Source organism: Cydia pomonella, chromosome 22 (assembly GCF_033807575.1).
Source record: "Cydia pomonella isolate Wapato2018A chromosome 22, ilCydPomo1, whole genome shotgun sequence".
Lineage (NCBI taxonomy): Eukaryota > Metazoa > Arthropoda > Insecta > Lepidoptera > Tortricidae > Cydia > Cydia pomonella.
The window spans coordinates 11029018-11046305 of record NC_084724.1 but is presented as its reverse complement, the minus strand read 5'-3'; the positions used below and the strand labels follow the sequence as shown (position 1 = coordinate 11046305).

Below are 17288 nucleotides of genomic sequence, written 5' to 3'. Positions count from 1 at the left end.
CACCGAAAATTGGTTTGAGCGAGATCTAGTAAGTAGATTTTTTTAATACGTCATAAAATTAAAAAAAAAATTTTTTTTTCATCAGACCCATACGTGTGGGGTATCTATAGATAGGTCTTCAAAAATGATATTTAGGTTTCTAATATCATTTTTTTCTAAACTGAATAGTTTGCGCGAGAGACACTTCCAAAGTGAAAAAAAGTGTGTCCCCCCCCCCCTGTAACTTCTAAAATAACAGAATGAAAAATCTAAAAAAAATATATGATATACATTACCATGCAAACTTCCAACTAAAATTGGTTTGAACCAGATCTAGTAAGTAGTTTTTTTAATACGTCATAAATGGTACGGAACCCTTCATGGGCGAATCCGACTCGCACTTGGCCGCTTTTTTTTGACATGTAAGTGGTAAAGTTAATATAATACTAAATTAGTTTTCTTCTTGTATACATCTGTTTTTTTTTTGACGTATGTTGTCAATAAGTACCTAGTCATTAAGATGAATTAGTACCAATGACAACTTCGCAATATGATGAAGGCCAAATAGAATCTAGTTAGGCTTTTACAACCAAACCCGGTACGAAACCCTCTCATTTTAAACCAGGGATGTCACGAATGTCGCATTCTTCACATTCGCGAATGAGAATCCAAATGTGAATACGAATCTTACAGAATATGTAGTTGTTATTTTCAATACTAATTAGAAAAAAACAGTTAATGACATGAAACATTAATCACTATGGAACGGTGTATTATAAAGTGTTGAAATGCTGTTTACAGGTCAAAATGTATTACTTAAAAACATCAGTTTGCGCGCACTGCCCATACCCGTGGACGAGAGCGATCGATCGCATTCGCAAAACATCCGCTTCATTAGATGCGAATGCGAATGTATAAAATGATGCGAATATTCGTGACATCCCTATTTTAAACCCGTGGCACTTAAGAGTTGTCAGTCTTTTCAAAACGCGACGCTAAGAGGATGATAACAGTTTGGGATGGTGATGAAAAGCGGGCTGTTCACGTCACGCGCTGAATGGGAGTGGCTTTACGGCTGACGAGCTCGCCACGATGACGAGGTGGGTAGGGCACGAAAGGGTTTCAATTAATTCACTGATTTTTACACGAGAAAGCACCGGGTGTCCGTCACGTTGATGTAGGGCGTGGATGCCCGTAATTGCAAAATGACGTAAAGTCTTGGGCTGTTTTATACAGCCTGTAACCGGATACATAAATGAGAGGCGATTTATAATAAATGGAGGGTTACAAAAGCGGCATATAGGCGCAGCAAGCAGCTTCTCTCCCAATTTAATAATAATTGGATTTTTAAGTTACTTATCTCAATCACCACCGCTGTTTTTAAATACATTTGTAGCGGCCATAAGTACTTATAGTTTACCCTAAATACTTGGGCTACTAACGACGAAACTTATAATTTCACGGTTAAAGAACTTTTTTATTTCATTATTAACATCTTGACTGACCTTTTCGAAAAGTTTTTGATAAGAAAATGATGATTTTTTCTGGTTCCTTTTCTTAGTTTTCTTTGCGTTTCGTAACCGTGTCGTGTTCGTATAGAAGTAAAGGAGTTTTCATTGCTTAAATTACGTAGGTATACTGTCATGTACAGATTTATAAGACGGTATAGATATAGACATAAGGCTTTTGAAGATGGAGGTTGTCATCCGGATGGAGTCCCAAGTAAATTGAATGTAAAGAATGGGACTACTTTGCCTAAGTCTTTATAAATATATATCTACATAGTAGGCGTGTGGCCTTTTTGTTTTACATAGAGATATTTATGATATACCTATATACTTACTACTCGATAGAAAATAGGAGCCACTAAGAATTTTGAACATTACAGGAAAACTAATTTCATGTTTATTAAAATATGTAAGTAGTCAATACTTATATAATTTTATAAGCCTTAACCAATGAAAGCCTTGTTTTACCGTTACTAAAAGGATAAAATGCACATTTTTTGTGAAAAAGACAGGTAAAATGTAAGATGTATACCTACAACTTGGATCTTTTTAAATCGAGAGTGAATAGACATCTTTTAGGTAAGCATGTTCCATCCTAGACAGCATCGGCACTTTCCATCAGGTAAGATTGTGGTCAAATGCTTACCTTTTCGTAATAAAAAAAAAGATGTGTACAATGTAAGACAGGTTGGGAATATGCTATCTTTTCCGGCCACCAAAAAAAATCAATAACAAACGGATTTTTAAAATTAATATTGAAAAGTACTAAATATTTACTCATTTAAACATTCCAATTAAAAATATAGTCACTTCCACTTTTTTTATTCTTGATGTACAGGACTTAAGAAAATTCATTTAAAAAAAAAGAATCCACGGGTACAGGATTTTTTGAAGGTAAGAAAAGATATTTAACCCAGCTGACATTTAAATATAGCAAACGAGGCACCAAACACCCTGTTATGACATTGTGCTTTTCACGGAACGTTAAATGATATACAAAACGACTGGGAATAGTAACAGTACAAAAGCGCCACTTCTAAACCAGTACGAAATAATTTCCAATAACTAATTATCACCTAATAGTTTTTTCTCACCACTGCTCAGAAATGTGGTAATAGATTTAAATGCAAATGCTTGATTAGTTAACGAAAATACAAAAATACCTAAATTCTTTATGTATCCCATCATCAGATAAATCAATTTTGGGACCAATCTAGAGTTATATACTTTTAATCACATGTTACAAACATTAAAGAACATACAACCGAATTGATAACCTCCTCCTCTTAAAATGAAGTGTCTCTCTTGAAGCAAAGTTGGTTAAAAATAATGCTCTGGCTAAGATCAAATTACTATGCTCAAAAATAAATAAGTTTCCTTATAAAAAACAAAAAAAGTGTTTTAAAATAATACATAAAACCCGCTCTTCATAAGCACAACAACGTAAACAAATTTATACGTATAAGTATAAACATATTATGAAGTGTTTAAAATCTACGACACGTGGTTATTCTCAATGAGAAGAAACAAACATAAATTATCGGCATCGATTTTGGTTAGGAAAGAAATGTTTTCATCGTTAATCTTGAAGTCCGAGATTCGCGCTACGAAAAGCAAATAAACATGATTTTCGAACGGAAAGATTCCGGTCCGATTCCAACTTGAACAGTTTTTAATAGGGTGTCATTAGTCAGCTAGGAATTCCGATGGATTCGACATGTCCAACAGTCCGATGATTGAAGTATAGTGTAACTTATAGTTATTGAAAAACTACAGCCGGGCTAGCACATGATTGGCGCAACAGTATCTCGTGGCGAGATAGACTACCCTTCCCTCTTTAATTAACAAAGTTAGAAAAAGACGGGTATTCTTTCTCGCCGCGAGATATTGTCGCGGCAATCATGTGCTAGGCCTACAGGACTCTGCACTGGGTGGTTAGCCAAGGGGCCAATCATTAACGCTCCGTAGCGTAGCGTAGTTGTCTCTCGCTATCACTCTTCCGTATTAGTGTGACAGTGACAGTTGTGTTTCGCTTGCTACGGAGCGTTAACGATTGGCACGTTGGCTACGCACCCTTAGGGTCTAGCCAAGAAGGCAATCGTTTGTGTCGTAGCAAAAGAAACGCCATCTATCTGTTTGTCTCACTACTATGAAAGAATGATAGAGAGATAGTTTCATTCGCTACAGCGGAAACGATTGTCACCTTGGCTAGGCCCCCAGAGGAAAGTAATTAGTTAGATATCTGCCGCGCGATGGATAACAACCGTGATAGCCATTGTATGTTTTGCATTAAATTTTTCACCGTACTATTGCGTAAAATTTTCAAATTTCAACCAGATTTTCAAATTTCAACCAGATTTTCAAATTTCAACCAGATTTTCTATATGATCTTGGTTAATTACAATTTTACGGAGTGTTATGGAGTTCTCCGTTTCAGCTTGGGTTTAAATGCTTTCTTAGGTTCAAATGTTCTCCTCTACAGTTCGCATTTCACAAAAAAATCTCATATTTATAGATGAAACTCCATAACAGATTGACGGATTTAGTTGCGGATTTTTGTAAATTATTTGTGATATGTTAGCGATCTTGGATAAATGTTATATTGATCACATTCAAGTTTAATTTTTCACAAAGTCACTGTTGTGTTCTCTAATAAAAACCTTACAAACCCTTTAGATTTCAAAACTAAAATGATAATATAGCGAAAACCAAAAACAAAATGGCGTCCTCAAACGGCAAAGACTCTAAAATGACGGCGTCAATAGACAGCCTAAAACTGTCAAGTAAAAACACTTCAGTGTGTTCGTCGAAGCATGCATCGTCAGAGTCTGTGCTGTCAAGGAGAGACAAGGACAGCATACAGATGCAGGAGTGTAAGAAGAAGCTGTTGAACGAGCAGATTATCATAAGGGATGAGAATGTGGTGCTGCGGTCGCCCGCGCAGAAGAAGATCGTCATGCCACCTACGGTCAACCATGAGGTAAGTTTAGAAGACTAAAACAAAAATATCTCGAGCATCTCCTGATGACGCCTTTTAGAGAGGCGAATACGTTTGGTACGTTTGGTGGTGGTTAGTTATATTTATTTGGGTATTTATTTTAGAGTTGGAATAGGAAATTAATTGCATGCAAAAATACGGAAGGAAGTATAACGGGTTAGAACTTAATAACTAGCACGTTATTATTTCGTAGATTAGCAAACTAATATCGCCAGTTGAGATGGCAACATAGCTTGACGTACATAGTAGGTGTTAATAATTTAGAAATATTGATACGCAATTGCAACTAGTTTAAAAGGTATCCTTTCTAAGAATCGGATGAGTAGTCAAACAAAGATCTGCTCTGTTAAAATAAACAACAAAACGGAGACCAACAATTAGAAAGGTCTAATTTATGATCTGCCTTCCCAATATTTATTTAAAGGCAATAGAATGCTAGCAAATATCACGTTACTGTACACAAGATCAAACTAATCTAGTATCTCGGCACATGACCTTACGGTTCATAACGCAATACGTATCGATATCTACCGTGGTTCTTTCAAATGATTTCAGGCAAACAACATGTGCACGCCACTCTGCGTCTGCTACGGGCGTTAGTGCATGGCGCTTAAAATTCCTTTCGAGAGCGAGAGGAGCGAGGCAGTACCAGCTTCCTGATGACGCCATGCGTTGGAAGGAGACAGCGCGAACGCGTCCTGTGCGAGCGATGCAATGCGAGTCACAGTAAGAAGGAGCGAGACGGCGCACTTGCAAGGAGACGTCGAAAACCCCCGGAGGGGTGTCGAGTGGAAATGACTCTTGTTACATTATACCTAAGGTTAAGATAATATGTAGATAATAAATAAAGTTGTAGTTGTTTAAGTCGGCCAAGTGAGTTAATGATGGGACACTCTGATCTTAGACCCGGCAAGGAGAAGTGTTTCCGACTGAGTTTAAATTGTCTCGACAATATTAGTAATAGTAGTAAAATACTTTCTTGTACACAAATAATATATTATTGGCAGTACTTGTATAAGTGGTTCCCGTTCTTGGCGACATAATCCAGTTAAGTACCTATGGTGTTGTTCTTGAAGCTAATATGTATAAGTTTCAGTTCATGAGGTTTACACAAATAACCGCCCAAGTTGCATTGTATCAAATGACAGCATATTTAACCCTTGCAAGTTCAATTCTTACTTGATAATCTGAATTCATTGTTGGGGCGATTCTAGAGAATTAGTAGCAGATTAATCAGTGAATTATCTTAGTTAAAATGCTCAAGTCAGCTCACTTATTTTGTATGATCTATTTTGAGCTTATAACATCGTATGTATGATGAGACAATTCATGTTAAATAAATGTCTAAATGAGTTCGATTCTCATTATTATTATATATTATGATTATTGCTCGACACAAAGGTTCAAATCTCTACAGATATTTTGATGTAAGTGAATTGCCGATGGAAATTCCTGATATTGTATCATTCATGTCATGTAGATCGAATTTAATATGTACATCTTAAAAAGTTACTCACCTAAACTGTGTATACTGTCTTGGAAATTTCGGTTAATAAAGTTACGAGTTATTGTATCGTTACCGTATTAAAGTGCATAAGCACAGATGTAATTATATGTACCAATTTAGATGATTAAGGGTCAAATCTTGGTTTTTCTGGGTTTTTACTTGATTTGACGAGCCGACGACAAATGTAATTCTCCCAGATAGGTATGGGCGTTAATTTATATTGTATAAAGATTTCATCAAATACTGATTATGTTTCAAACAATAAAAGGCATAGTTTGTATTGCATATATGTATTCCCGTAGTATAAAATTTACGAGTTCGCATTCATATCCAAATAATTGGCTTAACGTAACTGATGCCTTATAGTTTATTTTCATAGGAACGCACCATACCTAATAAAATTGCGATAATAAATATCAATTATATAAATCGCCATGCGCCTTTCTCTATCGACACCCCCAAGGTAGTTCAGACCTCTTCTATACAACAGTGATTACATCCAATTACTGACCTTTAATATCCAAAATTTAAAGTATGGTATATTTAATCAACCCCAATACCATCTCACGTGGCGCTGCGTGACCAGGATTCTAGATTTTGTGTCAAGAAATAAAATAGACACAACTAGAACAGAACTTTCCATTTTAAAAATCAAACACAACGTAGGAAACTTTAATTTTATTTTATATTGAATATGACGATCACTATGTTCAAATACCTATCAAGAGTCTGAAGGTCTGAGAGGGGCATTATAGGGATAGTAAATAAACTCCAGTTAAAATCATTAATTATTCTGAGGTTTGTTATGAAGTTTTATAATCAAAAATTCCAAGACAGTGTACCTACTTTTACATCATTGAATTTTATTTTGTGTGTGTTTTGTGTACAGTGACGTGGGTATTTTTAGCTAGATTGAAATTTTAATAGTCAATTGTAATTTAAAATATTATCTCACTAATTTAGATTAGAACGTACAATTCGTTTGAAAATTTAAAGGTTGCTAATAGGCGAGAAATAGGTACCCAAGCAACGTAAATACGCTGAGAAGAAGGATTTCGATTGAGGCGAGTCATTCATACCAGCAACTTTAGTCTAAAGATTGGAGAGGGGTAATCTACAATAAGCTTTTTCCCTAATTCAAATTAAGTAGCTTGACCTAGTGTATGATTGTGCGTATTTTACAGTCCCAGCAGATAATTAATTTTAATATATAGCGTTTGATTACATCGTTCCTTGAACTGTCTTTTCGTAGCGAGATGTCTGGACAATAATATGAATAGAGGATCTTCCCGGAACGTTCAATATTAGATATTGTTTGAATGCAATAATGGTGTTGTATAAATGTCGACCTTAGGACGTAATGAAATAGAGTTACTGATAGTTGGCTGTTATGGGTTAAACAGGCGTGGTATATTATAATTTTTGACTAGAGAGTGAAATGAATAGATCGTGATCCGATGTTGCCGATAAGTAAATCAGATTATTGACCAGATTCGTAATTTTGTGGTAAAGAAGACCGAGTCGGTTATTGTGGTGTTATGTAGATAAATTTTGTAGAGATGAGCTAAAGTCAATGTTATTATTTTATTAGAGGTTGACAAAGTTAAATCAAAATCGCTCATAAGGAACCGAGTAGTATTCGTTCGTGAATGTAGATAATTTTGAGGAATTCAATTCATAATTTATTCCAAAAGGCATGTACCTAGATAAATATGGACGTAGTAGATTGTAGTATGTATGTATGTCCCATAGACCTAGATAAATATGGACGGATATTTTGTGAGCCGAGTAAAAGTCATTTTATTATTTAATACACTAGTTGATAGTACATTTTATTAGCTTTGGTTAACGCTGTAATAGGGTACCTTACAAAGCAGGTGTAACCGTAAATAACCACGTCTTATAAATCACTAACGATAAAGTTGAAACAAATATTCCACAGCCGCTCGAATTCTATAGAAACTTAGCTTTGAAGGATAAAAGTTACAATTTGAGTTAAAATTATCAGTTACGAGTTTACGATATTAATTTAATTAGTAAAGAGAGGTGGACCACCCTTGTGGTGATATTATACATAAGTCACTTAACGTGTATAACAAGAGGATCAATGATTAACATCAGGCACGTAAGCAGTTCAGTTAGATACCTAGAACTTAGTCTAACACATAGAATTTTACACAAGTTAGCGGAAGGTTTATTCGCATAGCAATAAATAGACGGACCATTTAATATTATAGATACATACGCATCATTTATTACATTTATCTTCTTTTAATGAGAGTTACCATATAATTAATTATTTGTCGTGGTTGTATTTCACACAAAATGCGTTTATATAAATATATATACTAAAGATAATAACTATCACAAACTTATCATTTATTATTGCCCGTTTTAAAAGTTATTCCCTAGATAACAATGAAAGCCCATTCTTCGTACATATTCCATTTTTGTAGTTGCAATTGTTTTAGAGCGGCTCACGAGAGGCAAATAAGCTGTCATTAGTGCGGTTGAACAGACAATAATAAGAAATATATATATATAATTGATAATATGTGCCTGGCTTTAATAAGCGACTAGATTTGATCCTAGGTAGAAAAGCTCTGATGTGCATTGATAGTTATGATGCGATTAGAGGCAATACACGACGACGCTTCGGCCTGACTGTGAACGGCCTCTAATACGCCTCTTGGGCTCAATTTTAATTCACAAATATCTAATGTATATTATTTGCAATCATTGAGGGCTTTCAGCTATTAAATTGTGGGGTTTAAGCCGTTACTACTGTAACCGCAGGCATAGGGACTCGATTAATTGTCAGTACACATCAAGGTTATACGGCCTGCGTAGAATAACCTGATCCACCTGAATTGAAGCGCTGAGGGTTGGCGATGGCCACAAAAAAAAAAAAAAGTAATAATAATGGTACCATTTAACATCAAACACAATCACAATCCAACATTATATAGTGCACCTGTGCACTCCGCTGACCCTCCATACAAATGCTACGTAGCTGTTGAATATAAACTGGACACAGGCTCTTCGTGGGTGGTGCAAACGGGATCAATTCTAGAAGTTTTGGCGTTGCAGATGACAAAGACCCGGTCTAGTCAATCAAATCTATTGTCATTTACGCTTAGGAGTACCTGTACCTGCGCCCCTCCTCTATTGGACGCAATAGAGCTAGGGAATTAAACAACTCTCGTAATAGACGAATGATATTTATAGCAGGTCATGTCCAGCTCCATGAGGAAATGACTCTGAAACGTGTGGTCAGGCCATTGTCTGTTCAAACTATTATTTCTTTAGCAAAAGTTCAATTGTCTTACTAAATTTTATAGACAAAGTTAAGACAACAGTATATACATCTCTACTATAACACAATTTAAAGACCCTGAAGAAAAACATAATTACAAAAGGGTTATGTTTTCATGAGTATAGACTTACTAAATAAAGTAAAAATATTTCACGAAATAGAGGAACAATATTTCACCATACTACAAGATATTTATATATCGTATCAGTTGCAGTTTTGTCAAAATTGGGATAACATAGACATGAAATAAGTTTGTTTTACATGCAGTTTTATGAAGCGAGATCTCTTGACAAAATATAGGCGTTGTTAAATTGTCAGTAAATATAAACTTGATCGGTAAATAGTTAATATCAGAAACGACCTACGAATGATAGTTAAAGTAAAATTAACAAACTAGAGGTATTACGTGTGAACCTTGTATGAAGGAATCTCTGGCCAGAGTATTGCGTGAATTTGTAAGGTGAAGGATGAATATATCTTATAATATCTTAAAATCTTCACAGGTGACGGGTGAAATAATAAGATTGTATGGTGATGAATGAGTCAAGAGATCTTGTTGTTATAAACTGTAACTTACGGGCTCAGTAATTATTTTTAAATTAATTTATAATTATATAAACGTATAATGTTGAATATACAACGTTAATTAAATTCCTTTTCCACATAGGAACGACGTTCGAAGATTTCGTATTGAGAGGTATATTTTTAATTCGTTAAAGTTATGTAACGGCTTTAGTTAAAGTATACGCTAATTTGTTATCTCTTAAGATATCTAGCGCATAGAGGAGAGTCATTCATAGCCATAGTCAGGTAGTCCACTTAAGAGATGGGCGCCGGCGCTAGGTAGTTATTGTTCGGGTTTATGACCCACTTAGAATAGTAGGACCGCAGTAAAAGGGGTGCTTAACGCTATTGTATAGGGAAAATAGTTTGAGGTTCTTGTGTAAGGCAGTGTTAGTTACAATAGGTTTATGATAGGGTTACGGGAGTAGGTCAAGTAGCTAGTTGATCGTATTATTTTTGTTGTAGACGACCAAAAGGAGGGTTATACGTTTTGATCGACTACAAGAGAGGGGGGTGAGATGGCAACATAGCTTGACGTACATAGTAGGTGTTAATAATTTAGAAATATTGATACGCAATTGCAACTAGTTTAAAAGGTATCCTTTCTAAGAATCGGATGAGTAGTCAAACAAAGATCTGCTCTGTTAAAATAAACAACAAAACGGAGACCAACAATTAGAAAGGTCTAATTTATGATCTGCCTTCCCAATATTTATTTAAAGGCAATAGAATGCTAGCAAATATCACGTTACTGTACACAAGATCAAACTAATCTAGTATCTCGGCACATGACCTTACGGTTCATAACGCAATACGTATCGATATCTACCGTGGTTCTTTCAAATGATTTCAGGCAAACAACATGTGCACGCCACTCTGCGTCTGCTACGGGCGTTAGTGCATGGCGCTTAAAATTCCTTTCGAGAGCGAGAGGAGCGAGGCAGTACCAGCTTCCTGATGACGCCATGCGTTGGAAGGAGACAGCGCGAACGCGTCCTGTGCGAGCGATGCAATGCGAGTCACAGTAAGAAGGAGCGAGACGGCGCACTTGCAAGGAGACGTCGAAAACCCCCGGAGGGGTGTCGAGTGGAAATGACTCTTGTTACATTATACCTAAGGTTAAGATAATATGTAGATAATAAATAAAGTTGTAGTTGTTTAAGTCGGCCAAGTGAGTTAATGATGGGACACTCTGATCTTAGACCCGGCAAGGAGAAGTGTTTCCGACTGAGTTTAAATTGTCTCGACAATATTAGTAATAGTAGTAAAATACTTTCTTGTACACAAATAATATATTATTGGCAGTACTTGTATAAGTGGTTCCCGTTCTTGGCGACATAATCCAGTTAAGTACCTATGGTGTTGTTCTTGAAGCTAATATGTATAAGTTTCAGTTCATGAGGTTTACACAAATAACCGCCCAAGTTGCATTGTATCAAATGACAGCATATTTAACCCTTGCAAGTTCAATTCTTACTTGATAATCTGAATTCATTGTTGGGGCGATTCTAGAGAATTAGTAGCAGATTAATCAGTGAATTATCTTAGTTAAAATGCTCAAGTCAGCTCACTTATTTTGTATGATCTATTTTGAGCTTATAACATCGTATGTATGATGAGACAATTCATGTTAAATAAATGTCTAAATGAGTTCGATTCTCATTATTATTATATATTATGATTATTGCTCGACACAAAGGTTCAAATCTCTACAGATATTTTGATGTAAGTGAATTGCCGATGGAAATTCCTGATATTGTATCATTCATGTCATGTAGATCGAATTTAATATGTACATCTTAAAAAGTTACTCACCTAAACTGTGTATACTGTCTTGGAAATTTCGGTTAATAAAGTTACGAGTTATTGTATCGTTACCGTATTAAAGTGCATAAGCACAGATGTAATTATATGTACCAATTTAGATGATTAAGGGTCAAATCTTGGTTTTTCTGGGTTTTTACTTGATTTGACGAGCCGACGACAAATGTAATTCTCCCAGATAGGTATGGGCGTTAATTTATATTGTATAAAGATTTCATCAAATACTGATTATGTTTCAAACAATAAAAGGCATAGTTTGTATTGCATATATGTATTCCCGTAGTATAAAATTTACGAGTTCGCATTCATATCCAAATAATTGGCTTAACGTAACTGATGCCTTATAGTTTATTTTCATAGGAACGCACCATACCTAATAAAATTGCGATAATAAATATCAATTATATAAATCGCCATGCGCCTTTCTCTATCGACACCCCCAAGGTAGTTCAGACCTCTTCTATACAACAGTGATTACATCCAATTACTGACCTTTAATATCCAAAATTTAAAGTATGGTATATTTAATCAACCCCAATACCATCTCACAGTTAAATAAACATACAACACATCTGATGGTGGGACTATAAAAAGCTGTACAATTCTTTTTTGAAACCCCCTCTAATGCATTATTTTTAAAAATCCACGACTAGAATTACACTCAATAGACGGAGCATTAGCGGAAAGAAAATTTTGTAAAACTGCACAGTGCGTGACTATTTTCTTTCTTTTTCTTCCTCAAAGTTTAACAATTTACCTACATTAAGTACGTCTTTTTAACTGGCTGAAAGACAGCAAATTATTCTACATGGTTAGGTACGTTTATTGCATGGATATAATTTAATACAAAATGCGGCCATATTAGATTATATCTTCAAGGTCTCGCCTGCAAACCTACTCAATACTAATGGCGCGCGTGTCAATAATGCGGGATAATCTCATTTATTGGCCGGGTCATTACTTTGCTAATAAAATTTATATAATTTTCTTAAGAATTTCAATTGAATGCTAGGGTAGCATTAGAACTCGTTCCACGCCCTGGAGGTCGATTCGAATTTAAAAAGTTATAGTTTTGAACTGGTTTTATACCACCTCGAAGATTGTCTTGGTGATTACCGTGCGCTTCACGCACGACTGTTTTCATTTCGCATGCACCATTCAGTCGTATCAAAATAATATCAAAATCATAACACACTATTTAATGAGAATCGGCTCCTTGTATAGTGCCGTGTTTCATAGTAATTACTAAAACTCCACCAAACTTTGAAAGTACGGTTTTGCTTATAAAATAGGTTTTTTGCTCCAAAGAGGTTTTTACGTTAAAAACTTTTTACCAGTTGATTAATTACTAACGGAAACACTCTTCATATAATAATTTAGTCCTTGTGTCTTTGGAATAAGGTTTACGTAATGTAATTATCATCATCATCAATCTTCCTGGCCGTATCCCGCATTGGCGACTCCATCAACAATTCTTATCCAGATTTTGAATTGCCCTAATGTGGCTCGCAAAACCAAATGTCTTGAAGATGCGGTCACACGATGCGCAATGGAGTTGTCCCGTCGGTATCAAATCAATACAAAAGAAATAGATCATTGTGCAAAGAGCGGGGTAAGTAAAATATTGGAAACGAGGGGAAAGACCCGAGTTTGCAATATTCTTACCTCCGGGGTTACATACAATGTTTTTCATCACACATGCGAAGAAAAAACCGAATTTTAATCGAAATAATTTTTAAATACGGCGACATTTCAAGCATTCGTCCGCCATATTGTCATTCTTTGATAGGTTTATTGTCATTGTAGGCATAGACTTATCCGGCATTCAGCCACGATTGAAAATTCTGTAAAAATATTATAAACGGCTATTAAATTATTAAAATCAAATATGTTTTGACATAAACAATGAAAATAAATTGTAATCGTCAGTATTTTAAAAGTAAAACTTATTTATACCTACTTTTTTCGTATGAATTAGTGACAAAATTAAAAAAACAAGCTATAACTCCTTTTTTTCACAATCCATAACTCCCGCGGGAACAATACATACATTTGTTCTTCAGTTTACTTGCTGAAATAAGATCTTTTTCGAGTAAGGGTGATGAAATTTAATTTCATCACACTAACACTTAAATTTTATCACAAGACCTCTTTGATTATTACAAGAACTCTCAGGTTTACAAATTTTAATTCATTTTTTCTTATGCAAATTTATATTTTACGCGCAAAATAATCGAGGCAAAGTTTTGCTTTGTTGAACTTGCCTTACAAGTTGGAGTGCTATTCGACAAGGACAAAGGTCTATTGTAGTGTGTCATTGAAACTTATATGTACTAATATTGTTAAAGTCAATTAATTTACATAATAGATATTACAGTAAATCTAAAATCGATCTTTGAGGAATTGTACCAATGATACTGGCGGTATTTCCTCGTTGTATCGCAATGCTGATACGTTGTGCGAGCAAGCCTTCAGCTCTTCGGTCACCAGTTACGTCAAACAGACGCTTCGCGATTTCTGCAAAAAACTTGTCAAGCAAGAAACTTGTCTTGTTCAGTACCCCTAGTGTAAATTTGATCGACATCATAACGTGACGAACGCGTTTGCGTTAAGTCTCATTTTGTATAGGATTTTGAGTTTCCAAAACGTCCCGCTTGGCGCGCTCTTTCTAAATCCAATACAAAATGAGACTAAACGCAAACGCGTACGTCACGTTTCGAAATCGAATTTATTTACACTAGGGGTACTGTAAGTCAATTTCTAGAGCTAGTATAAGTAAAATACGAACTTATTGGGAAGTAAACCTTTGTCTTATATTGTTAAAAACATTACATGTACTTATTATTTTAGGCAGTCGAATAAAAATGGCGTGCTATATATACATTTTATATCCACTGGACTATTTTCTCATGCATCGAAAGCTGGTAGTGTGTTTATGACTTTTAAAGCCAAAACTGCTTATAGTTAAAAAAATAAAAAAAACGTACTTAGAAAATAAAGTGCTCTAGAGCAGAAACGGATCTTTTTTTGCTCACTTTTTAGAATATCAACGACCCGCTTTCAAAGCATGTGAAATGAAAAAGAGTATATTCATTTTCACTAGGGCCACAGATATATACCGTATTTTTTGACATTTAGATTTTATTCTAGAAAGGTTCTAGACTAGTATTTTTATACAATTTTGATGTTTGACGATTCTTTTGTGAAATTCTTATTATTACGTTTACCATATCTATAATAGTTCAATGTTTTTTTTATAACAATAATAACTGCATCAATAAATTGCTCTGATATTTAGATTAAGATGATATTTGTAAAATTTGACGATTTAAAAGTGCTTGTTGCTAGGCCTATTTGAATAAAGAATATTTTGACTTTGACTTTGACTTTACTTACTTAAAATAGCCAAACTAGTTCCAGTCAAGAAAGTAATTTCTATTATAAATCTGACCTTCACCGAGCCTGTTACTGACAGGCACTCCCTATCACTTGATGTGCTAGCTAATATCTTACAGTCTTCGAACAGTTCAGACAAAAACACGTCTTAACTTAAAGCTATAAGACTCATAATAGTAATATGATAAAATACCGACAACAAAAAAGAAAGAGAAAGCTAGTGTTAGCAACACGACAAAAATATGGCTCGTTGAGCTCAATTCAGATTCAACAATTTATGATTTTGAATTGTTTTTTTTTTCGATCCTTGACAATCCTATTGGTGATTGGCGTGCTTCTATCCCGCGACTTTTACTTCATTTCGTATGCGGGCGTTTTTAGGGTTCCGTAGCCAAATGGCAAAAAACGGAACCCTTATAGATTCGTCATGTCCGTCTGTCTGTCCGATTATGTCACAGCCACTTTTTTCCGAAACTATAAAAGCTATACTGTTCAAACTTGGTAAGTAGATGTATTCTATGAACCGCATTAAGATGTTTACACAAAAATAGAAAAAAAAAACAATAAATTTTAGGGGTTCCCCATACTTAGAACTGAAACTCAAAAAATCTTTTTTCATCAAACCCATACGTGTGGGGTATCTATGGATAGGTCTTTAAAAATGATATTGAGGTTTCTAATATCATTTTTTCTAAACTGAATAGCTTGCGCGAGAGACACTTCCAAAGTCGAAAAAAAGTGTGTCCCCCCCCCCTGTAACTTCTAAAATAACGGAATGAAAAATCTAAAAAAAATATATGACATTACCATGCAAACTTCCAACGAAAATTGGTTTGAACCAGATCTAGTAAGTAGTTTTTTTAATACGTCATAAATGGTACGGAACCCTTCATGGGCGAGTCCGACTCGCACTTGGCCGCTTTTTTCGAGAATCGGCCGTCCTCATTCCTGTTAAAAATCTGGACTTTCTTTGGCTCATTCTACTCAGAATCGAGAGCATTCTCCATCCTATCATAAAAAAATGTCCCTATATGTCCGTTCCATTACGTCACGATTTAGTGTGAAATTTTCTTTTACTTGTATGACCGTGACGTAGTAGAAGCTACAATTTCCATACAAATTTTTATCACCAAGATTTATAGTGATTCTGAATTGAAAGAACCCAAAAACCATAGGAGATTCAGATATATTTTAAACATTTTTTTTAAACGCCCGTGCTTGCCCTCTACGTGAGCAATCACCAAGGTCGTATCAAAATACACGTCGCTATCGTGCCCATCGTTCACGCTCCGTGACGAACGATGCGCAACTGTCACAGTCGCACTAATATGGAAGAGTGATAGAGAGAGATGACTACCCTACGCTACGGAGCGTTAACTATTGTAACGTTGGCTACGCGACCTGGGGCTCCTGATCAGCCCGATTCGAAGAAAACGAATGAGATACGATAACGATAAGTTCTGGTTTAGATAAGTTCTCATTTAGATATCGTTAGAATGTCGTATAATTGACAGAAGCAGCTCGATTTGGGCAACCAATGTCACTTTGTCGTTAGAAATATCGTAGATAGATCTCATTGGGATCACAGCGGAAACGAAATGAACGTCAATGTTGACATGTCGTTTAGTTATAGATCTTTTAAAGATCTCTCCCAGATCTTAAACGTGTTCTTCGAATCGAGCCGTGAGTCTTTAGTTAAATCGTTTATTCTGGTAGAACGTTTTTTACGTCGTACCTAGATGGTTGTGATGCTACGGCGTAGGCTCTCGTAGCGCGTAGCGTTTGAGAATGCTTGATGTTTAGTTTTTCAGACCAATTCGAGCGTACACTGACATCAGAATGATATTTGAATTATGTTAATCAACATACCACATAGTATAACCAACACTATATAAAAGTGAATTCAAGCGCCTTATGCTTATAAATCTTAACTTCATATCAGTGGCGGATCGTTCAAAGAACTCGATTCCCATCGGCTTGTCTAATTTCAGCCCGTTGAGTACTTTCACGATCGATTCATGGAGAAAAGGAAAGCAAAATTAGCTCCGGGTTCCCTACGAATATTTGTGACGCACCGCCACTGCTTCATATATATATATATTGTTAAGTAGTCCAATTTCTTAGTCCAATGTGTATTCGCATCTCACATTTTGAGGGTGACACGCAATGTACATTGAACAAAGAAATCGGACAGTT

General features: G+C 35.4%; 1 protein-coding gene and 1 long non-coding RNA gene across 5 annotated transcripts in view; both read left to right on the top strand.

Moving 5' to 3' along the window:
- LOC133530279 (inactive dipeptidyl peptidase 10-like) overlaps positions 1–17288 on the top strand; it is a 539190-nt gene that overhangs the window by 375543 nt on the left and 146359 nt on the right. The window contains exon 2 of one of the 4 annotated variants that reach the window (XM_061868159.1): positions 4190–4467. The exons of 2 other annotated variants lie outside the window; for them this stretch is intronic. In XM_061868159.1, coding sequence (XP_061724143.1) covers positions 4207–4467 — 261 coding nt within the window. In that variant the 5' untranslated portion in view covers positions 4190–4206. Of the gene's footprint in view, positions 1–4163; positions 4468–17288 lie in introns of all 4 variants that reach the window. One more of the 4 variants, XM_061868158.1, reaches the window with a different exon arrangement.
- Positions 4703–11626, top strand: LOC133530294 (uncharacterized). The gene is made up of 2 exons (XR_009801282.1): positions 4703–5305; positions 10726–11626. It is a non-coding gene; the product is annotated as an uncharacterized LOC133530294 (long non-coding RNA).